This window comes from Vipera ursinii (assembly GCF_947247035.1).
Source record: "Vipera ursinii genome assembly, chromosome: Z".
Taxonomy (NCBI): domain Eukaryota; kingdom Metazoa; phylum Chordata; class Lepidosauria; order Squamata; family Viperidae; genus Vipera; species Vipera ursinii.
In genome coordinates this window covers 37910907-37935422 of record NC_139517.1, presented here as the reverse complement: position 1 = coordinate 37935422, position 24516 = coordinate 37910907, and the positions used below count along the sequence as shown (strand labels likewise).

General features: G+C 41.0%; 1 protein-coding gene across 3 annotated transcripts; it reads right to left on the bottom strand.

The window, feature by feature from the left end:
* Nucleotides 1–727: 727 nt before the first annotated feature.
* On the bottom strand, nt 728–17271 carry PGAP3 (post-GPI attachment to proteins phospholipase 3). Of its 3 annotated transcripts, XM_083379429.1 has the most exons (8): nt 16977–17271; nt 10554–10651; nt 8591–8743; nt 6963–7025; nt 6799–6860; nt 6043–6179; nt 5453–5657; nt 728–1470 (listed from the first exon to the last, which is right to left on the bottom strand). In XM_083379429.1, the coding sequence occupies exons 1-8, from the start codon at nt 17164–17166 to the stop codon at nt 1407–1409; spliced, it is 972 nt and encodes a 323-aa protein (XP_083235555.1). In that variant the 5' UTR covers nt 17167–17271; the 3' UTR covers nt 728–1406. The 3 variants fall into 3 exon arrangements, with proteins under 3 accessions (XP_083235555.1, XP_083235556.1, XP_083235557.1); XM_083379430.1 differs by lacking the exon at nt 8591–8743; XM_083379431.1 differs by lacking the exons at nt 728–1470; nt 5453–5657 and adding an exon at nt 6514–6540 and having other exon boundaries at nt 6058–6179.
* Between the last annotated feature and the right edge of the window lie 7245 nt (nt 17272–24516).

The following is a 24516-nucleotide window of genomic DNA, read 5'->3' as shown; positions in this document are numbered from 1 at the left end:
CTGCCTGCCTTTGAATACAGATGGTTAGTCCAGTAATGGGGCATAGCCATAGAAGCCCCAAAAGAGTAGATAGATAAGACAGCAAACATCCTCCAGGACTTTGAATGACAAATGATTCAGGAAAAATAGAACACTGACCAAGATGGAACTTTGTGGCAAGGTGAGTCTTATCTCAAATATATCTATATTACTAAAAAACTGTCACCCCACTCTCCGGAGTGTGTACTGTTATTTTAAAAACATGGAGCAGATGTGGAGAAGAAAGGAAATGCTATTTATTTCCCCTCCAGATCTGGCTTGCACTTTGCCTTGAAACTTTTCAAACAGCCTTTGCAGCTTGCTAGGAATAGTTTGTTGCCATTAAAACGTCACAAATTAATCCCAAAAGATTAATTAAAATATTTTTGAGTAATTCCCCCAAAATTTCTTCCTCCAGTTGGAAGCTAATTCTGATGACAGTCCAACAATAAATCTGGGGGTGGTGGTAGTGTTCTCAAGATTTTTGGAGCAACTTAATAATACATAATGAAGTGATGTGACTGAACGTGTCCATGACAAGAAAGAATAAGGATTACTGTGATGGGGTGTGTGTGTGTGTGTGTGTATGTGTGTGTGTGTGTGTGTATATACACACACACACACACACACACATACATACACACACACACACACACACACACACACACACACACACAGCCTTGGAGACAGAAGACAGTTGACCCCAGCACCGCATACGAATGATTTAAAAAAAAAAAGTCACTGCAATATAGAATATCCATTTTCTACTTTTCTCATGACTGACAAGAAAGTAGGGAGCATAGTGCTAAACTCCCAATGGCTTGCTGAAAAAAACAGGGAGCTTCTCGATGAAGCAGCATTATAAGACCACTTGAATGAAAATTTGGATTTCAAGTCAACGGCAGCATAAAGATGGATTGGGGTTTCCCAGACTTGCTGTGTTACCAGTTTCCCAAGCAGCTTGGAAAGTCCTTCCAATGCAGTCTATTGGACCAGCCCGAACCCACAGAACCACTTTTGTAAAAAAAATGAAAAAAGAAAGCAAGCGAAACAAATATAGCTTTCCCTGCTCTCTTCAGAGAAAGGTAGGAAGAACTGGGGAAGGCAAATGAAAGGGCCCAAAATAGTCTGAGGGAGACAAGAGGCGCGTCTCAATACATTCGAGCAAAAAGAAGGCAATCAGGTTATCACACTATGGCAACAGAATTCTGAAAGGGAGGCTTTTGAGATGTAAAAACAGACGCAGAAGAGAGGAAATTGTCACCAATAGTCAGAGAAAAGTGGGCTTACAACATCAAACTCCTCAGATGCCAGAAACCAAAGCAAAAGGGGTGTCTTTTATAGATGGCAGCCCATGGCTTTTTCCAAGTTACCCTCTGCCACGGGTTTTAGTCTATTTTAAGAATCTTAGAGTTGGCCTTCAGGAGATAAAGACTGTCATCGACAAGGAAACTGTAAAGAGAAAAGAAGGAAGTTACTAGGATGAATGATCAGTAATGGATTAAGGCTAATTTTAAGTTCAGAACACAGAGGGACATATTTTTCCAGGCCATGAGCTGCAATCACTGTTCAAAATCATGCCATGAGAGAGTAAAAAAATAAGCAGGGCCTAAATTAGGCTATGTAATAGTGATAATTACCACTACTGATATTTCTTATCTCAGGTGGCCTTTTCTGATAATGATCCTTCCTTGGTGATAGATCTTTATCTTTATTATCTTTATTAGACTTATATACCATCCTTCTCCCGTAGGACTCAGGGCGGTTCACAAGGTTTTTTAAAATGACAATACAACAATTACAAAAATTAAGAACAGTTAAAATAATTACATTTAAACCTTGAATAAATATAAAACCCCAATTAAAATCCAATTTAAAACCCCAATTAATACTCTCAGTCCAGGTCAGAAAGCTCAAAGAGCCAAGTCTTCAGGTCCTGGCGGAATGAGCGAAGGTCAGGGGCAGTCCTAAGCTCTACGGGCAGCTGGTTCCAAAGGGCAGGCGCACCCACAGAGAAGGCCCTCCCCCTGGGTGTTATCCGCCAGTAATCGTGGGAGCGCACAGGATGAAGGGAGCTTGATGCCGGCAGCAGGTGTTCCCTCAGATATCCGGACCCAAGCCATTTAGGGCTTTATAGGTCATCACCAGCACCTTGAATCTCACCCGGAGGGCAACTGGAAGCCAATGCAGTTCGCGGAGCAGAGGTGTTACATGGGAGTATCGGGAAACCCCCATCACAACCTGCGCGGCTGCATTCTGCACCAGCTGAAGCCTCCGAGTGGTCCTCAAGGGCAGCCCCATGTAGAGAGCGTTGCAGTAGTCCAATCGGCAGGTCATGAGTGAATGAGTGACTGTGCGCAGGGCATCTCGGTCCAGGTAGGGCCGCAACTGGCGCACCAGGCGAACCTGGGCAAAGGCCCCCCTGGTCACGGCTCCTATATGGTCTTCAAAACTGAGCCGCGAATCCAAGAGGACACCCAAGTTGCGAGCCCTATCTACGGGGGGTAACACCTCACCCCCCATCATTAAAGGTGGAATGGACTGGTTAGTCCGAGATGCCGATATGCACAGCCACTCAGTCTTGGTGGGATTGAGACGAAGCCTGTTTCTCCCCATCCAGACCCGGACCGCCTCCAGGCAACGGGACATCACGGCGAGGGCATCACTGGGTTGGTTCGGGGTAGAGAAAAAAAGTTGGGTATCATCAGCGTACTGATGATACCCCACCCCGAAACCATGAATGATCTTGCCCAGCGGCTTCATATAGATGTTGAACAGGAGGGGAGAGAGAACCAACCCCTGAGGAACTCCACAAACGAGAGGCCTCGGGGCGGACCTCTGCCCTCCCGTCAACACCGACTGCGAACGGCCCAGGAGATAGGAGGAGAACCACTGCAGAACAGTGCCTCCCACTCCCAACCCCCTGAGACGCCGCAGTAGGATACCATGGTCGATGGTATCAAAAGCCGCTGAGAGATCTAATAGAACTAGGACAGAGGAACAACCCCTGTCCTGAGCCCGCCAGAGATCATTCACCAGCATGACCAATGCCGTCTCCATGCTGTACCCGGGCCTGAAACCCAATTGGTACGAGTCCAGATAATCAGTTTCCTCAAGGAACAGAGGAAGCTGATGCGCCACCACACTCTCAACAACCTTCACCAAAAAGCGAAGGTTGGAGACCAGACGATAGTTGTTTAAAATCGCTGGGTCCAAGGCAGGCTTCTTGAGAAGGGGCCTCACCACTGCCTCCTTCAAAGCGGTGGGGAAGACACCCTCACTCAAAGAGGCAGATATTACTGCCTGGAACCAGCTCCGTGTCTCCTCCTGAGCTGCATAAATCAGCCAGGAGGGACACAGGTCCAATAAACAGGTGGTGGAGCTCAGCCTCCCCATAATCCTGTCCACATCATCAGGGGAAACAGGATCGAACTCAGTCCAGATAACATGCTCAAGACCGTCCGATTCCTCCACATCAGACTCTGCCCAGTTAGAGTCCAAACCGGCCCGGATCTGAGCGATTTTGTCCGTCAGATAGTGACTAAACTCCTCGGCCCACCCCTGCAAGGGCTCCTCCCTCACCTCCTAATTAAGGAGGGAACGAGTCAACCTAAACAGGGCGGCTGGGCGATTATCTGCAGACGCAATGAGGGCAGCGAAGTAATTAGCCTTCGCCATCCTCATCGCCGCAAGATAAGACCTTATAAAGGTTCTTAAATGCAATCGGTCAGATAAATTCACTGAACCAATTAAATGTGGAGATCTCTCTATTTCAAACTTTTAGGCCACTGAAACCAAAGCTATTCTCAGCAGTCTAGACGGTATGTATATACATGTAGTCCTTGTCTTACGAATACAGTTGGGATCAGAACCTTCACTGCTAAGCAATATGGTTATTAAGTGAGTCATATCAGATGTTACGACTGTTTTTGCACTAAGCAAATCACCATGTTCATTAAGCAAATTTGGCTTCGCCATTGACTTTGCTTCTAGAAGACCCTGGAAAGATCACAAGTGGCCATCAAATGACCCCAGGATTCTGCAACCATTGTAAATACAAGCTGGTTGTCAAATGCACAAATTGTGATTACGTGGCTGTGAGGCTGCCGCAACAGTCGTAAGTGCGAGAACTGGTCATAAGTGACTTTTCTCAGAACCGTCATAACTTTGAACGATCATTAAACAAATGGGTTGTAAGTTGAGGACTACTTGCATAAGCAATAATTCCTAATCAGGTCAAAATCAATCGCAATGATCATGTAAAACCCTCCACAAAAACATTGCTCACCTCCAGAATTTAAAAACAAAAGAAGAAAAAGGCAGAAAGCAGCAAGAAAACAAGATAGAAACAAACAGAAACTTTTTAAAAAGGCACTTTGAAATAATTCTTTTTTTTTCATGTTTTCCAAAAAGTCAGTAAGAAAGGAACCAGCTTGATCCACACTGGGATGCCATTCCCAAACTCTGGTGCTACTGCACAAAGGCAGCCCCTTCTAGCTTCGGCCTCCTAAATCTCTAAAGCATGTAGAATTAGGAGTACTTTCTCCCTAGACCTTCTAATACAGGGGTGTCAAACTCAATTTCATTGAGGGCCGCATCAGCATTGCGGTTGCCGTCAAGGGGCCGGGTGGGTGTGGCCAGGGTGGGCGTGGCCTACTGGGTGGGTGAGGCTAGAGTGCGTATGGCCTACTGGGTGGGCGTGGCCAGCTCTACATCATTCGCATCAAGGGTGCCTATGGGGGCCTGGGCAGGAGTGGGACAGATCTGAGGGTCTCTGGCAGGAGGAGAGTCTCTGGGCCAGGGCCAAGGCAGTGGGGGCCGTTCCCTCACTGTTTCCAGGATGGCTTCGCAGGCCACATGAAACCACTTGCGGGCCGGATCCAGCCCCCGGGCCTTGTGTTTGACATGTCTGTTCTAATAGATTGAGCAAATAGTGGCTAAGGCAGGTGATCCTATATATATTCAGGTGTTCCCCAAACCAATCAGTAATGCACAACTGGCATACTGGCTAAAGCTGAGTATATGTCCCTCTGGCCACTGCACCCTCAGGCTGATATCTCCTTTCCACTATCTCAGAGTGAAAAGGAGATATCAAGGAATAAAACCTAACCCTCTAGACCATTAAATGGCTGCTGAGATGGGTGGTATTAAAAACAAGTTCAGGACATTCTCCCCATTCAGCCAAGAAACAGGTCACCCAAGAGAGACCAATATTGTCTCTGTTCCATATTGGACTTGAAAAATGTCTGAAAAAGTCTAAACAATTCACTATGTTTAGAGTGCTGTCAAGCTGGTCAGCCACCATTACCTTAATCGCCTGATCCCCAAACGTTGGGTCATTCTCATATTTTGCAAATGTACTTTCAGAGGTCCACCAGCAGAAACACACCCAGAAAAAAAAGTATGAAGGAAGATGCATGCAAAATAGGCTGACCTGTAGAAAAGGATATTGACAGGGATGGTGCTGATATGCCAGATGGCATGGGCATCAAAGACCCAAAACAGGGGTGGGAAATCCAGGAGTTCCAGGAGAGCCAAAGCCTGTAGAAGCAGGACAACTACCACACACTTCCAGACATAGGGCAGGCGTTGCTGGTTCTGCATACACCAACCCAGCCACCAGAAGAGATTGAGAAGGCCTGCAAAGAACAGAACAACACTTCACACTAATATCACTTTTACTACTCATTAATCACAGCAGAAAGAAGCAGCTTTTTGCTTCAGATACTGGAGTTTCCAGTACTAGCAGAACCCTGATTGCATTGCTCCTCCCTCAGCACTAAATGCTGAGAACATCCAAAGTATGCATCCCATTTGTCCACACCAGAAAGAGACAGAGAGGAGTTTAAAAAAAAAGAAAAGAAACAGGAAAAAAAGAGAACAGGATTCTTTGGGGAAAGACAAACAGGAGAGGAAAAAAGTCTCATAAGGCAGTAAGAATGTTCAACATTTAGAAAAGAAACACTGAAATTAGCTAAAGCTATTTTACAGATAAAATAAAAATACTGATTCCTTGGGTCTCACCAATTGCCACATTGGCAGCCATATTGTAACCATAATCAAAGTGCACAAGGGTCAGATAGGAAACATGGCAGGCCAGGAAAAGTAGCAGGAAACCCCCAAAGGCAGTGGCAAAAGCCGGACGTTTCAGCCCTAAAGTTCTGCAAGTAAAACACACATAAAGTTGAAGATATTTCAAAGAATTGCCTAGACCATTTTCTATCCCTAGTTTTGACTAAAACAGAAAAAGAGACATTTTTTTCTCAGTAAATACAGATTATTTACAGCCACAAAAGAAAATTCCACATTAATTATTGTTAAGAGGCTGTCTTGAACAGATAAATTACATTTTTCCTTCTCTAAATTCTTTTCTTTTACCAAACTGACCGCCTTCAAATACTTTGGAACTTCCTCTTCCAAGAACTCTAGTCAACACAGACAGAGACTGCTAGGAGTATATGATTAAGAATATGGGGAGACGTGCTCCCAACATACCAAAAGGGCATCAACTTTGGAAGGATGCTGTAGAGAACAGAAGGGAAATTCAGGATTGGACATAACAAAATATATGACCTACACCAGTTGAACTAATTTTTACATTAATTTTACTAATTAATCAAATTAATTTTTGCATTAATTTTGCTAATTAATCAAATTATTACTTGCCATGTAATAAGACATCTTAAAATGACAGAGAGATTTTAATCAAATAACTGTAATGAAAATGATGACAAAACCACTGAAAGATTAGGTGAACTTTGGTCTTGTGTAGCAACTTACCTGACACAACACAAGTACACAGAGTAAAGGATGACTGCTGATGCACAGAAATAGTCCATTTTCTATGAGGAGAGAAACTGAATTAGAGATGTGGGCCAGATCTTGTCCAATGTATATGCCATCTGAAAAACACCTCCATGATATCACAATAAAAAAAAGCTCACCTCAGTTAGATTTGTTTCTCGGGTGTGAAAAATCATGGACCAGAACCAGGCATTTAAAGACACCTGAAGGAAAAGTGCAAGAAAGAATTAGTCTGAGCGTACCACCTTCTACGACAAGATTCAGTCAAACCCGCAGTTGAGACACAGAGGAAATGTATGAAATAGCCCGCTCTTTTAAGTACCTATGTGACTATCAAATGGTATTTGATTGTATCAGTGGTGTCCAACCTTGGCAACTTTATGGCTTGTGAACTTCATCTCCCAGAATTCCCCCACCAGCATTGAAGTCCACAAGTCTTAAAGTTGCCAAGGTTGGACACTCCTGGATTACATCAACAAGCCTGAATTGATGGGAAAAAATGAAGACAACTCGGAAGGAAACCTGATCCTCAAAACTCTATTTCTTCCTTGCCCACCCACTAATGTTTGGAAAGAAGTTTAAAAAACTGAATGTCTTCTTGTCCATTTTTTTTTCCTATTTAGCTTGTTCATGCTCTCTGAATCTCAGCTTCTCACACACAATTAAATGAAAATAAAACTGTGTGTCAAATATACTGAATGAAAATAGATATAACTAATTTGAAATGGGGCACAAAGGGAGTCTCTAAAGGCCAAAGATTGTCCACTCTTGTCCTGAGATCTCTTAGATCGCTGGGACTATGATGTCTCAAACCTCTGAAGAACTTGGAACAGTATTTAGGGAAAAAAGGCTGAGGATTGTTTACTCTATGTGATAAACCTAAAAAAAAATCCCATATGCTTTCTTTCACTCATCACTCTGATTGGTCTAGCATGAATATTGTCTAAAATATTATCATTTTAAACTATGGATAAAATGCCTTGATTTTGTCCCTCATAGTAGACATCCTCTTTCTTATTTCCTTCAGATGGCATTTCTGAAAATAATTTCCTTTCTTTTAGCTTGTCTGAAAACTGTAAGAAGCCTCCTTTTGCAAATTGCATGCATCATGCTACTCCACAAGCACGACCACCATAATCTGTGAGATCAATATCCCACCTTTTCTCCAGGAAGTAAAAGAGCTTCCACGGGGATCTTCTTTGTTTTATTCCCACCCAAAAAAAATTGTGAGAAAGCTTGGAATGGGATTGTGCGAATGGCAAAAAATTGCCCCATGCATCAGGATGGATTTGAACCCGGATCTTTCCAGTTATGGCATATTGTTATGTTCAAGTGTATTATGGTCATCCTTTCCAACAACTTGACCCCTGTACACACTGTCTCTCAGTAGGCGCAACCCTAAAAGTTTTCCAAATTTCTACCCAAACCTTTTGTGATAAAAAGAAAAAAGTGTGTTGGAAAATAGCACATTTAATTTTAATTACATTGAAATTGAGCCAAATCATATTAAATGTGGATTTTTTTCTGGTTTCATGCCTTAATTTTTGGAGTATCCCCTTCTAGACTCAACAATGGCCATGTGCAACCATTAGCTCAGAATGCTAAACTATATTTACAGATCATGATGGCTGGACTCAGCCAAATTTTAACTCAAACAAGTCACAAGATGGTTTAGGATGTTATGTGAGCCCAGATTTCTTGTATAATAATTTTCTTTCACCTGGTAAAGAAGATAAGATAGCTGGGATTCTTGTTAAAAATGACTTACCCAAGAAAAGGCGATGCAGGTATGGTACATAGGAGAAGAACGGGGAACAGTGGCTTTATATCTGTTCAGCATCACCAAATTGGCAAGCCCATTAAGGAATGAAGCAAAGGCAGAAGCAGGCTCCTGAAAAAACAGGAAACGAGAAAAGGGCCACTATGGGGGAGGCAGGGAGAGGAAAAAGGAGAAGATGATAAAGAATGTTATCAAATGGAAATGAGATTATCTGCACATTTTCCTATGACTGCTTAAACCAAATCCTAAAGTAGGTGGAGAAGAGAAACTACAGTTCAGGGTTTTTTTTCCAAATGCCCCTGAAATAACTGACATCATCTGCTTTTTTTCTTTTGACCAAGGACTACTTCATTTGAAATTGCATAGCTAATTTCTGAAATAAGTAAATACTTAGGTATGGGTGCTGACTTCAAGAGAAGTGAGCTGTGTTTATCTCTTGTTCACCTATTACATTCCCAATCTAGAGCAAACAATTGGGTAAATAACAGAAACTTCCCTTGAAATGCAGTTTCAGGCAGCGGTTTGGGAAGAGAGAAAAAAAATTCTCATTCTTGTTAACCTGATAAGAGTAAATGAAAGATCTTCAAAATTTAAAATTGTAAGAGGAATTAATTGTAAGAGGAAATAACTGTAAGAGGAAGTAGCTGCAAGAAGAAATAGCTTAAAGGTAAAACAAAACAAACAGAAAAACAGGAAAGACAAAACTAAAAAGGAACTGAATAATAGTAATTCTAAAGCTAACTGAATAACAAGAAAGAACCTATTGTTCTAAGAATCCATAAAATAATTAAGAGCTCAAAAACAAGTTAAAAGAGCATGCTCAATAGACTATTGAATATTATCTGACACATCTTGCATATATTGTCTGCTCATTTAAATGCACATGCAATGTATGATTTAATATGTTTGGGGAAGGTAGCAGGAAACATGTAGAAGACAGGTGGAGAGAATGTAACCTCATAGTACCTCAGCCAATGGGGAACGAGGAGGGATGGGCGGTCGGAGTAGGGAATGTATAAAGATGTTGATTTGAGATGATGAACTTTGGAGAGAACCAAGCTTTGATATCTTCTCCCCACTTATTGCCTCTGGTTGCAAAGGAAAGTGCCCAGGAGCACATAACAACCCCAATGATCTGAAAATTGCTCTTTAGGCTGACGTGTATTCTGTGCACATTGTGATTGCCAAGAAATAGTTGCAATTAAAGGTAAAGGTAAAGGTTCCCCCGCACATGGGTGCTAGTCATTTCCAACTCTAGGGGCCAGTGCTCATCTCCATTTCAAAGCCGAAGAGCCAGCACTTGTCCGAGGACGTCTCTGTGGTCATGTGGCCGGCATGACTAGACGCCAAAGGTGCACGGAACGCTGTTACCTTCCCACCGTAGTGGTCCCTATTTTTCTACTTGTATTTTATACAATAAATAATAAATAAATAAAAACAAAATAAATAAATTTTTACGTGCTTTCAAACTGCTAGGTTGGCAGAAGCTGGGACGAGTAACAGGCGCTCACTCTGTTACGCGGCACTCGGGATTCGACCCGCCACACTGTGGACCTTCTGATCAACAAGCTCAGCGTCCTAACCCACTGAGCCACCACGTCCCTTTTAGTTGCAATTACTTCACCAATTTATCCTTTCTTCTGGTGCTTAAAGACCAGAAATATGTAAAGGGCTGATACAGACTACAGAAAAAAATTGGCAGAGTCTCACCTTTTTGCTTGCTCTAGTTTCTCTTACTAGTGTATCAGAAGGAAATATTTCCCTGCTGTCTGGCATATACTGATTTTGCTTGCTAAAAGCCTCAGAGTCAAGGCCTGGATCTAGTAAAGGCTCTACTGAAAAAAGGCCTGCTGCCAGTCCAGATAATACTCAGATAATACTGAGTTAAATGAGCAAAGAGTCGAGTCGACCTGTACAGGTGAGCTAATCTGGCTTCATAAACAAGACTTACCTTTCCATGAAACTGAGGCACTTTGGATCCCTCCTGGAGATAACGTCCCACAGTCAGCCACATACATTCATATTTGCAATCATCTCTGCAAGTCCACCCTAGAATATAAAAGAGTGTAAACCTAGTAAAATTAGGATATGTGATATATTTTGGTAATACTTTATAACAATGTATTACTGCAATTTATTCCAAAGTAATGTAACAGAAATTAAGATATTCAGATTTGCATAGCATATTTTAGTTCATTAAAAACAATCATTTTTAACGTATGGTGATTTGTCTCATTCTGATTTTATATTGCTCTTCCCAGGTTTCTGTGGCTGAAACCAACATGTCTCCATGTTTCTTGCTTTTGTTTTTAAGATTCCACCACGCATTTCCAAAATGGTCTTACAGTTTTGACAATAGAAACTAAAATCCAAACACCATTTTAGGATCATGATCATCAAGATATCCAGTATGGATTTCTTAGAAATAAATGCTTATTCAGAAATTGAGTCTGATATTGGGATATCTAATATTTGAGAAAAGGCAATATTTTATTAATTGATTAATTTTACAACCAAAAATATAAAACAAATATATAATATTTGACCAGGGGGGCCTTCGCACAGGTTCGCCTACTGCACCAGTTGCGCCCCTTTTTGGACCAAGATGTCCTATGCACGGTTACCCACACCCTTGTCACTTCTTGCCTGGATTACTGCAATGCTCTTTACATGGGGCTGCCCTTGAAGAGCACCCGGAGGCTTCAACTGGTGCAAAATGCGGCCGCACGGGTGCTTATGGGAGTATCTCGGTACTCCCATGTTACACCACTCCTGCACGAGCTGCATTGGCTTCCGGTTACCCTCCGAGTGCGATTCAAGGTGCTGGTAATAACCTTTAAAGCCCTACATGGCTTAGGCCCGGGGTACTTGCGAGACCACCTGCTGCCATTGTCAACCTCCCATCGCCCGGTTCGCTCCCACAGAGTCGGCCTCCTCAGGGTGCTGTCAGCCAGGCAATGCTAGCTGGCGACCCGCAGGGGGAGAGCCTTCTCTGTGGGCATGCCAACCCTCTGGAACGAACTACCCCCAGAGCTGCAGATGGCCCCCGACCTTCGGTCCTTCCGCTATGACCTGAAGACCTGGTTGTTCTAACAAGCGGTCCTGGACTGACTACGTTTTTTAATTAGGCTTTTTACTGGGTTAAATTGTCTTGTATTTATTGCATCTATTGTTTAATTCTTTTTTAAATTTTTTACTTTATGTTTTTTAATTTTTATGGTTGTGAGCCGCCCTGAATCCTTAGGGAGAAGGGCGGCATATAAATTTAATCAAATCAAATCAAATATAGGATATAAGTCAAGATAAAATAGGAAAGTAAGGGAATAAAATATCTATGTGTTAAATACAAAGAATCAATATTCAGGTAAATACATCACCTTTACAGGATACCCCAATCTGTTTGAAATAACTGTTTTCTTCAGTCAACTGCCTTAGCTATAAGCTTTAGAAGCTCAGTTCATTAGAACCCAGGAGGAAATAGGGCAATCTGCGACTCAGATCCCAGTAGACTCTTCCTTCAGGTAGGGATGTTAAGTATCTAAGCCTAAGAGGGGCATAGAGTTGACAATCAAACAAAACATGAGCAATATCTTCAATGGCTGGGGTACCACATATACATGTCCTTTCATGTTATGGCAGGTGGTGGAAGTGCCCCTCTTGGGCCATGGAATCCAACAACTCAAATCTGGCTCTAGAAAACTGGGTCAAACTCATTGACAGGTATTTTTCAAACTGAAAAATAGTCGTTTTTAGCTAACCAACTTAAAGATCTATTTGTTTCCAATAACTCCCTGTCATTTTGAGTGCTGATATCTAGGACTCTCTTTAAAAATTCCCCTTGCTTGGATGGTAGTGGAGAATAAAGAAAAGGGGGTAAGTAATTTTTTGTGGAAAATACTTATATTTTGTACTCTCTGTACTCTAATGCTTTTTGGTGTGCGCTCAATAGCACTGGGAAATAAAAACAACCAAATCTGGATGCCAAGATCCAGTTCACCACAAAATGATTGCAAAGAGTTAAGCAGATTTTTGTGGTCCATGTCTGGCAAACATTGTCCAGGGATTTTGAGCAGGGTGCCATTAGTATGTTGATTATATCCTGGTCTATTTCTCTTTAACATCAGGTATTGATGGGGGATCTCAAATGTTTGCCTGAAATCAATAATAAACTAGATGAGGAACAATACATTAAAAATGAATCTAGACCAGATGAAGATGTTCATTGTGAAGATCACAATTTGAGAACTAGTAGTTCTCCTTGTCCTGAATAGGGGTGCATTTTCCCAAAAGGAGCCAATACAGCTGGGGAATATTTGGGCATCTGAGCCTCTCTTTAACTTCAGGCAATATTTAGCCACTTTCTCTGATAGGCCTACTGCTGGGGTAGGCAACCTCGGCTCTTTTATGACTCATGGACTTCAACTCCCAGAATTCCTGAGTCAGCTGACTCAGGAATTCTGGGAGTTGAAGTCCATGAGTCATAAAAGAGCCGAGGTTGCCTACCCCTGGTCTAGACCATCAAATCATTGAAATATAGCATTATTTATGTGAAAAAATAATCAGATCCTGCACCAGTATATGCCCTCAATTTACAGCTGGTCACCGTGTGATCTACAGTTTGACGCAGGACCGCAGTCACACTGAGGGAAGTATGCTCTACCTCATTTATACTTATATTCAAGTTATTCATTTTTGGTGTGGTAGTTCAAAACCTCACACTTTCCCAAAAGAAAAAAAAAGTCTTCTAAAAACTGTGGCAGCTACAAAACAGACTTATAGCAAGTGTAGATGAGCTTCCTCAGATTATCACTGTGTCTTGTGTGTATGCATTATAAAGAAAGATGGGATCCCTTAAGTAGATCTTTAAAAGGTCTACACATCACTTTATATTTCATCCTGAGACATACTTGTTTTCAGCTCTGCTATGTTGAAGTCTCTTTGAGATCTTCCACAGATCAATTCACTGTTTATACAGATTGAAGTTTTTCGGCTTGGCACAAAGGCAGCTCCATGTATACAACCAGTTATAGGAGTAAAGTTGGTAATTACCAATTACCAGGATATGCACCACTATTTCAAAATCATTTTTGCCTACCCCTGGCCTAATTAGATTTCCAAGTCACACAGATCCATCTTAATTACTGTTGTGATTCTCTGATGAATGTGGGTTGATTTCTCCAAACATAGCTAGGTTTTGTTTTGCTTTAAATAAAATAGCCATCCTTCAACCATCTCAGCCTTATCATTATTAAGTTTTACAATTACTTTTATTTACCGCCTCAGAATTTGTTTTTAATTTTGAACTGGTCCATGACTGTAACAGAGTTTATTATTACTATGTCACAGCAGCCCTGAGAAGTAGATTAAAGCTGAAAATTATTCTCTTTCATAATAAATAAGGATTTGGAACTTGATCTTCCCAGTTCCAGTACAGCATTCTAAATATTACAATACATTTTACTTGGGACAATGGTTTGTTTTTTTAGAACTGAAATTGCTGAGTACATATTTACAGGATCCAGTTGTATGTAAACCTTTTCTACTACTCACAAAGAACTGATTAAAGAACTGTGATTTCTTTCACGTAACACTATAACCTCAAATGAACTTAATGGCTGATGAAGGGCTAAACTGCATAGACAGGATTTTACAATGAGATATTTTACTACAGTAGTATAATCCATAAAGAAATCTGGGAGAAATAAATTCAATCAGAAAAAAGCTGGGAAGCATGTCTACTTAGATAAGCTTTAAAAACATTAAAGCAGGATTATAATACTAACCCAAAGTGTACTTAAACAATGGCTTATTATATTCCCCAATTAGCTGGTTTGGCTCAACACATTGCACCATAAACTAAATATACTCTCTATGCTCATGTATCACACTCAGCTACAGAATGAAAAGTAAGATCTTCAGGGTGAATCTGACTCCCAGGAATAGAGAAATTAAATACACAGGGAAACATTTTATCAGCAACATAGAAGTACCTTAGTTTGCAATTGTATTCTTTGGGGATATTTTTCGGACACCCCAGTTTAGTCTACAGCTATGTTATTCAATGGAAGTCTCCCACTCTAGTACTAGTAGTCTTCAACTTACAACTGTTTGTTTAAAGACCATTCAAAGTTGCAATAGCATTGGGAAAAGTGACTTATGACTGGTCCTGGCACTTATGACCATTGCAGCATCCCCAGTTACGTGATCAAAATTTCAGCCCCTTTCAACTAGCAAGTATTTACACAGCATCCTGGAGTCATCTGATCATCATTTGTGACCTTTCCAGCCAGCTTTCAAAAAGCAAATCTATGGGGGAAGTTAGATTTACTTAATGATCATGTGATTCACTTAACAATTGCAAGTGATTTGTTTAATAACCATGGCAAAAAAGGTTTTAAAATCAGGTGCACTAATTTTAACAACTGCAGTGCTTAGCAATGGAAATTCTGGTGCCAAATGTGGTCATAAATTGAAGATTACCTGTATTTCCTGTTTGGCAGTTGTTCTGCTCCTTCTGACACATTTTGATAAAATTGTTGTCAGTAATACTACTTTGAGTTCTTATAAGCTCTACTTATGCTTTCTTTCACCGACAGATGAGGCAGCTAAATGATAGCAGCCTCTTTTTTTAATTGATTTTGCCAAGCATCATTTTTATTAATTCTTATTTTTTTCATTATATATCCAAAATAGTTAAACTTTAGCTTCATTATTAGAATCTCCAAGGAATAGTTTGATTTTACTTCATCTATGGTACAGCATATTAACAACAATATTCTCAAGCACCACAATTCAAAAACATCATTTTTTTAATTGTTTGACTTGTTTAATAATCCAACTGTAGACATGTTTCAACTGGGATAACCATGGCTTTGAAAACCACATATGTTTGTGGTTGGTGTGATGTCCCAACATTTCAATATTTTGCCTAGATATGTCATAGACCTTCTTCCACGTAGATATTTCTTTGTTACATGATTACAATACCTGCTAAGCTTCAAGCCTAGGAAGATAAAGTACTGTATGTTATTACAGTACCTCAGCTTCTTCTCTTCCTATTTGCATTGGGATGGTACTGACAAACTTTTAGTCTCTTTAATACCAAATTGCAGACCAATTTTTGCATTTTCTTCTTCAAGAAGAGATTCCTTAAAGCTTATTTCCAGCCATCAAAATGGTATTGACATCAATGTACCTGAGCTGACTAATTCTTCTAGTAATTTTAATTCAGATTATATATGTTCTTATCAAACATTACTCACAATATATTCTGCATATATTAAATAAATATGGCAAAAGAATATAGTGACAACACATACTATTCTTAATTTTGAAGCATTTAATTACTCCGTACTCCATTCTAACAAATGGACTGCTACATCAATATTTTTAAGGGTTGTCCATAATTTGTTATAGAATAACTTTATTGTCATTTTAAATGTACACTAATCAGCATACATTAAAATGAAATTTTACAGCTCTCAAAGGGTCACCACTTCCAATATACACTACATAAATATGACCAACAAAATTGCATATAGCCACATATATTCTATGACATAGAGAAACAAGTCTAGTTCAGATGTATACATGTACATGGTGAGAAAAACATGTTGTGTTGTGGTCTACATAAGCCCAATTCAGTTTATCTTCACAACCCTGAAAAGCTAGTCAGGTGTTGCCATTGTTAGCAACCCACACAAATTGGTCAATCATATTTTTACCAACCATTGTAAATTTAACATAGTTTTCTTATTTGAAGGTTAATCAACTTGAAAGTTATAAATTATTCAACCACCTAAAATATATATCAACTTCCATTTCTTTGAAATTTCATTAAATCCTTATTTATTCTTCCAGGCAAGGAAATAAGAGAGATCTGCAAGAGTTCTCCTCTGCACATATTATCACAGTTCGAAAATTTAATTGAATAGATGTGACACCAGAATACATAGTGGTGTGCACACAGTGTGCAAGATCCACTGACTTATAAAGTAACTAGATAGGGTGGATTCCTACAACAAACACTAGATTAAATATGATAGCCTGATTCCTGCCTCACTGAATCCCATGAATACTGGCTACTTCTAGAGACTGTTCCTGTCAGTGTGAGAACATGCCCCATAGACAGTCAGATACTCTCTTCTCCAACATTACTACGGCGACCCAAGCAAGAAGTGACAGCGGGAAAGCATCCAAACAGTCTCGACAAGATCAAACTGGCAATATCACCAAAGGAACAACCTGTCTGAGAAGCACTGGGCGGAACCCTTACAGATGGGCGGGGCTACGCAAAATAGGCATTCCGCTTGATCCCCGGTGTGGGCGTGGCCCTGCCTTGGCGTAGGTGAATCTCCGCGGGGCTGTTCCGTACCTGTGAGGCTCATGTAGAGTGGCTGGCGGGAGCGGAAGTGCCGCAGCCCGGCCTCAGAGCAGTTGCGCCTCTCGCAGTTAGCCACGCAATCACGGTAGACGGGCTCTCGGTCCCCCCGTGAGCCTTGGGAGGGGACTGGACCCATTCCCGCCGCTCCCAGGAGAAAGAGCAGCACGGTCCGAGCCGCCATCCCGCCTCTGGGGAGCTCTGAAGCTCCACTTCTGGGTTGCGTCGGAAATAATTGTTATCTTCGCAAGCGAGGGAAACCACAAAGTTGTGGAAACCCGAGCTGCATTCTCAAAGTTTCCGTGAGGGCAAGGGGTTGTGGGTAATGTAGTTTTCCTTTTATCCGCTCGTTTAACGGAGCTGATAAGAAAGTGCTGGAAACGTTGGATTGAAAAAGGCGCTCGCCTTTAAAAGCTACAACTTGCGCGGAGGAAAGTTTTCTGAAGATAATTTTTAATTATTTGGGGCTTATACTTTGTTTTCGCAAAGCAAAACGGTTTATAAAGCTTTACAGTGTGGCTAAACAAATAAACATGTAATTTTTCTAAAATTTTCTAGGGTTTTTTTCCCCACCTGATTTATAATTTCGGCAGTAATTAGTGCAGAGAAATTCGGTGGGAGGAAAATACCGATTTAGTGAAAACGCTTTGAAACCCTTAGTCTGAACCAGGCAGATGTAGGTGTTAATTAAGAAAGACTTGCATTTGTTAGATGCTGCTACAGTTATTGCACTTCTGTCTGGCATGAAACCTGTCATTTCAGATATTGGAGAAGCTCCTCTTGATAACTGATTGGAAGTTAGATGTATGTATTATCTCACTCACCTAAAGAATAAATATTACTGCTGGCTTAGTTGTTGAACATTTTGATTAGTGCAATATAGAATTACAAGGACACACTATAAATACAATGGCGCTAGTTTTAAAATGTATCCTCAATTCTGTTTGCAAAATATTAGAAGACAGGCATGCTTTCTTGTCTTCAATATTTGTATGATAAATAAATAGAAAATGCAAAAGATGCATTTCCCATCAGTACATCTGTAAGGAAGGAGATGCTGCTATACTTATTGCACTTCTGTCTGCCATGAAGCCAGTCGCTGTGTAGAAATCCTACCAATATTTTTATTAAAGGGATAAAACTATTAAGCTCACCTGCTCCACTCTTCCTTTTTAGTTACAGCCTTTCTGAATCGTCACCACTCAATGAAGTGATCAACTTCTTGTTCTATAGGTAAGATGGATAAGGAGAACTAGGAAGCAAAAAAAATGCATCTGAGAATTCTAGCTGAATTTAAAGATCACAGTTATCTCTCAGAGCTGGTTCTAACACTATAAGGTAAAGGTAAAGGTTCCCCCGCACATGTGTGCTAGTTGTTTCCAACTCTAGGGGCCGGTGCTCATCTCAGTTTCAAAGCCGAAGAGCCAGCGCTTGTCCGAGGACAACTCCATGGTCGTGTGGCCAGCACGACTAGACGCCAAAGGCGCACGGAACGCTGTTACCTTCCCACCGTAGTGGTCCCTATTTTTCTACTTGCGTTTTTACATGCTTTCGAACTGCTAGGTTGGCAGAAGCTGGGACGAGTAACAGGCGCTCACTCTGCTACACGGCACTCGGGATTCGACCCGCCAAACTGCCGACCTTCTGATCGACAAGCTTAGCGTCCTAACCCACTGAGCCACCGCGTCCCTTATTCTAACACTATAGGCATGGCAAATTATGAGAGGAATAGTTTAGGATTTCACCGCAGCAGAAAAAGTGTCTACCAATCACAAAATTATTGCAGAAATTAAACAAATTTGGCTACAGCACTTTGACTATCAAGGAATAGGGCCTGACTACTTAAAGGACGTGGTGGCTCAGTGGGTTAGGATGCTGAGCTTGTCAATCAGAAGGTCGGCAGTTTGGCGGGTCGAATCCTGAGTGCCACGTAACAGAGTGAGCGCCTGTTACTTGTTCCAGCTTCTGCCAACCTAGCAGTTTGAAAGCACATAAAAATGCAAGTAGGAAAATAGGGACCACTACGGTGGGAAGGTAACAGCGTTCCGTGCACCTTTGGCATCTAGTCATGCCGGCCACATGACCACGGAGACGTCCTCGGACAAGCGCTGGCTCTTCGGCTTTGAAACGGAGATGAGCACCGGCCCCTAGAGTTGGAAACAACTAGCACATCATGTGCGGGGGAACCTTTACCTTTACCTTATAGTGTTAGAACCAGCTCTGAGAGATAACTGTGATCTTTAAATTCAGCTAGAATTCTCAGATGCATTTTTTTTGCTTCCTAGTTCTCCTTATCCATCATACCTATAGAACAAGAAGTTGATCACTTCATTGAGTGGTGATGATTCAGAAAGGCTGTTTTGTAACTAAAAAGGAAGAGTGGAGCAGGTGAGCTTAATAGTTTTATCCCTTTAATAAAAATATTGGTAGGATTTCTACACAGCGACTGGCTTCATGGCAGACAGAAGTGCAATAAGTATAGCAGCATCTCCTTCCTTACAGATTTACTGATGGGAAATGCATCGGCCCCTAGAGTCGGAAACGACTAGCACGCATGTGTGGGGGAACCTTTACCTTTACCTTACTTAAAGGATCTTTTGTTTCCCACAGCATCTGCCCAACTACTTAGGTCAGCAGTCTTCAACCTTTCTGGCTTTGTGGACCAGCGTGGGAGGGAGGTGATGGTTTTGCACGAGTGGCAAGCTTGCATCCTTGCTGCTGTGTGTGCAAGTGAAGCTGCAGATGCGCGCGCGCTCACCCATTTCCACAGCCTGGTTCTCCATAGGCTAGAGCCCAGTAATGGGCCATAGCCTGACTTAGATCTTACAGGGTTGGCATGTGCCAAGATCCTTTGATTAAATAATGTAATCTATTGGGACCCCAGATGCACCTTCCTAAGGTCCTAAAATGGGGAAAGCTCACTCAACAACCAACTTCCTTCGAAATGGAAATTTTGGGCACAAAGACTTCCTGTATGTTTTCTTAAATGGGCCTGATTTTCTTTTAGGCAGAAGTTAGCAGCCAAATCCAAAAGTATGATTTGGAATTCTTGAAAAAAGCTGTTGAAAATATTCAGAGGTGTCCACAGAGCATGATTTAAAAAAATCAAGATAGCAATGATATGACTGAAACTTTAGATGTTTTTATATTGTATGTATTCAGTGTGCAACACCCATAAAAAGCAAGTGCAGTTTTGATTATACTGTTGTAGCTTCCATCCTGAAGTTGTTGATTTTTTTTTATCATACCCAGCAAAAATTATTTTATTTTCTGGTTGCAACTTTCCTACTTTTAAAGTAATGGTGGAAGCACATATTTGTTCTAATTTTTCAACAGTTGTACAGAAATACTTTTTTGCTTATTGATAAGTGAACAATTAATAGCCAAACATAAATCTGGCTAATTTCTTTTTAACCTAGCATCTTATAAATTGTGTTTAATCTTGTTTTTTTCAAAATTTTCTGCATAACTATTGTGTATATTAACTCTGGATATTATTAGCATGCTTACATATTTTGTATGTGTACTTTTTAGATACTGTTCTAGAGGACACAATTCACACATTTTATCAATAAATTCCATATGTTTATTATAAGTTGCATTAAATACTTTTAAGTTTTGAAACTACTGCTGCTAATTTGCATTGGATGGTCTTGTGTTTTTTGTGGTTTGAAAATGAACATAACACTTCTTTCTAGTTACACTTTTCATATTGTCTGCCATTTTGCAAATCTCTGCCTCTCCTATTTCCCAATATGTTGTTGAAGTACACTATCCATCTTCGGCTTCTACAGCTTTTTTCCCCATCTCCAGTGAAAAATTCTGCCTTCCTCCTGCTGTTTTTACATCTCATCCTGTGCAGCCTCAAGCTCAGAACTTCGTAAAATACCAAAATAATCTGACTGAAAAAAAATATTCTGGAAGGAGACAAAGACATACCATTTCTGTACTTCTGCCAAGAAACCATGGACATTGGCCACTAAGTCACCTCTGTTTTGTTCATTTTGAAGGAGACTTTATCTTTATGGATGTCTGCCTCCACCTACGGCTTAGCAATTAATTGCTGCAATCTATGCTCAGGTTGTGTGATAACCTTATTGATGTGGCAGTGATGCAGTGGCAGTGATACAGCACAAACTGATTCCTGTATACAAGCAAACTGATGTTTATGGAGCCAATTCTTCCTTTGTCTCAAAATCCTTTCATTTTCATTGGTCGAATAACGATAGGAAACATTGTAATTGCTGTGCAACTTATTATTGATCTTCAAAGGCAGATTTCTTGTCATTTTCAAGATAGTAAAACTTTGATTTTGCAAACAGCTGCAGGGCGTGAAAAGTACAGTTAAAGGAAAAGTTAACACCACAAAAGAATTGCCCTGCCTTCATTTCACTGCCTGCAGGATTTGATAGAAGTCTTGAAAGAACCCATTCTCTAGCAATCTCTCCTTGTTCCAAGAATTCCCTCCACAGGCTTCAGGCTCTCAGGCCAACAGCCCCCCTCTTCCCCTCCTCCAAAGCCCTCTCCCACCGCCTGGCTTCTTCTATCTAAAAGAGAACTACAGTGCAACAGAAGTCCTAATCATTGCAAGTGGCAGAAGATATCAAAGACCCCCCAAGGAGGCACAGCAAACAATGTGGTCTGCTAAATTTTGTAAGTTAGACATCAGTCATGACTTTCTGACAGTACCTGCAGTGCTCAGATTCTCTGGAAGATTCTTTTTAGAAGGCACTTTGAGGAGAGCTTTAAAGATAAGAGGGAAACTGGAATGAAGATAACTTGCACAATGGAGCACTCAGTTGGCAGGCTGGCCGTTGGGAACTTAGGAACTTAGCCGAGGAAAATAACTGGACTTTTAAAAAGACATATTTACAAAATTTAAACTGGGGGAAAAAGATAGCAAGTATTTTTAGATTAACAGTGCAAAGTTAGCACTCTCAATAAAATAAAAAAATGATGTTTTAATAGTAATTTTATTAAAGATTACAATTACAACAGTAAAAACTAATACAAGTTAAAAAAGAAAGAAGGTTCAGAAAAGAAAAAAGATAAAGAGGAAAACAAAACAAAATAAGAATGTAGTAAAATAGAAGAAAATAAATATATAAAGGAATACTTCCCTCTTCAGCAAGACAACTACAAACAATTTTAGTAGCTTATACTCTTCTTTAACAATACAGCATTTGATCTCTTCTTCCCGTACCCCGTCTTTTATCTATAAACAAATCCATGAAGCTTTGTTGTTTCAGTCCTGATGTCAGTAATACTCCATTCAGAGTCATGAGAGATAACAACATATCTATCTTAAACTTGATCAAATAAACAATGTTATATTCCTTCCCTTTATTTCTAACAATTTTGATCTTTAGTCCCTTCAAATAATGTAGAGCTTGGTTTTTCATTTTTCCTTTATCTCTTCTCACGAAATTCTTCAAAATTTTAACAAGCCTCTTTTGCAAATCCTCAAATTACAACTGATTGCTTAGCGACCAAAGTTCTGATGAACCTACTTGGGGGGTGTTTATGACCTGGATTTGAAGTTCTGCCCACAGCCACGTGACCTCACTTTGAGCACTTGGCAGCTGAGCCATGTTTACAGCTATTTGCCACCTCCTGCAATCACATGACCCTGTTATATGATGATTTATGGCAGGGGTGTCAAACTCAATTTCATTGAGGGCCGCATCAGCATTGCAGTTGCCCTCAGGGGGCTGGGTGGGTGTGGCCTGGGTGGGCGTGGCTGAAGTGCATATGGCCTACTGGGTGGGCGTAGCCAGCTCTACATCATTCGCATCAAGGGTGCCTATGGGGGCCTGGGCAGGAGTGGGACAGATCTGAGGGTCTCTGGCAGAAGGAGGGTCTCTGGGCCAGGGCCAAGGCAGTGGGGGCCGTTCCCTCACTGTTTCCAGGATGGCTTCACGGGCCGCATGAAACCACTTCGCAGGCTGGATCTGGCCCCCGGGCCTTGTGTTTGACATGTCTGATTTATGGGGTACCAAAGAATGAATTTGTACATTGTTTATGTGCTGCTAAGATTTCCGTTGGCCAGGAACAATATATTTTGAGCTTAAATTTGTTATGTTGCTTTTCACATTGTGCTAAACCTCTGGAACACTGTAAAACCTATGGGAAACATTTGGTTTCCAGATAATGAAGTAATGTACAGCAGCCCGCAGTCAGCCAAGTCAATGAGGAGGAATATTGGAGACTGCATTTTAATAATATCTGGAGGGCCATCCTGTAAAATAATGATTCAAAGTGACTGAAAATAGCAAGAAAATTAAAAACAATAACCCCTGTGAGAGTAAAGGTGAAGAACTGCTGATCTTGTAGCCTTGGAATTATGTTTATTGCACTCCAAATAGGAGCAATGAATATATTGTCACGTTCCATGGTCAAAAACTATAAAAATAACAGTATAATCAGTTGTTCAGTTTCCCTACCGATACTGGATAGGAAGCACTGGGTTTAAAAGTTATATAGCTAAACAGGCCAAAGCTACAAGATTTAAACTACAAAAATTGAGATGACCACTAGATGGCAGGAAAGAGAGCCAAAAATCCCAATTCTGCTTTCTTTTAGTGGCCAGAGTTTTGCAACAGAAAGGAATAACAGAGTTGGAAGAGACCTTGGAGGTCTTCTAGTCCAGTTCCCTGCTCATTCAGACAAATGGTTGTCCAATCTTTTCTTAAAAACTCCCACAGTGTTGGAGCATTCACAACTTCTGGAGGCAAGTTGTTCCACTGATTAATTATTCCCACTGTCAGGAAATTTCTCCTTAGTCCTAGGTTGGCTCTCTCCTTGATTAGAAGCAACCTACTGTATATCCACTACTGCTAATCTAGGGAAAATGCTCTGGTTTCAATGGAAAAAATTAACAAGATTCCTTTATACTGTTCAACAGAATGAGCCAGTTGTGTCGGGTATCTGAGACTATAAGCTGCTACTTTGGTTAAATCTTGGCCCCAGTTTTCCATTCTTGGATGATTTTCTTCGGGCAAGCTTCCCTGGAATAATTAACCATGAACCAAACTTGCATTATTGTTATTATTATTGTTTGAAATAATAATTCATTTGTTTATGTTTAACATCACAGTAAAAGTATAATTTAAATATATGTAAGAGCATTTTAAGGGACGCGGTGGCTCAGTGGGTTAGGACGCTGAGCTTGTCGATCAGAAGGTCGGCAGTTTGGCAGGTTGAATCCCGAGTGCCGCGTAACAGAGTGAGCGCCTGTTACTCGTCCCAGCTTCTGCCAACCTAGCAGTTCGAAAGCACGTAAAAATGCAAGTAGAAAAATAGGGACCACTACAGTGGGAAGGTAACAGCGTTCCGTGCGCCTTTGGCGTCTAGTCATGCCAGCCACATGACCACGGAGACGTCCTCGGACAAGCGCTGGCTCTTCGGCTTTGAAACGGAGATGAGCACCGGCCCCTAGAGTTGCAAACGACTAGCACGCATGTGCGGGGGAAACTTTACCTTTTACCTTAGGGGTGTCAAACTCAATTTCATTGAGGGCCGCATCAGCATTGCA

Excerpts from the sequence above, each read along its gene's own strand:
- PGAP3 (XM_083379429.1), bottom strand. The coding sequence starts at position 17,166 with ATGGCGGCTCGGACCGTGCTGCTCTTTCTCCTGGGAGCGGCGGGAATG. Across the intron at positions 6,180-6,798 it reads GTGTACTTGTGTTGTGTCAG|AACTTTAGGGCTGAAACGTC; the intron begins GTAAGTTGCTAC and ends TTTTACTTGCAG. Across the intron at positions 1,471-5,452 it reads GTCAATATCCTTTTCTACAG|TTTCCTTGTCGATGACAGTC; the intron begins GTCAGCCTATTT and ends TTCTCTTTACAG.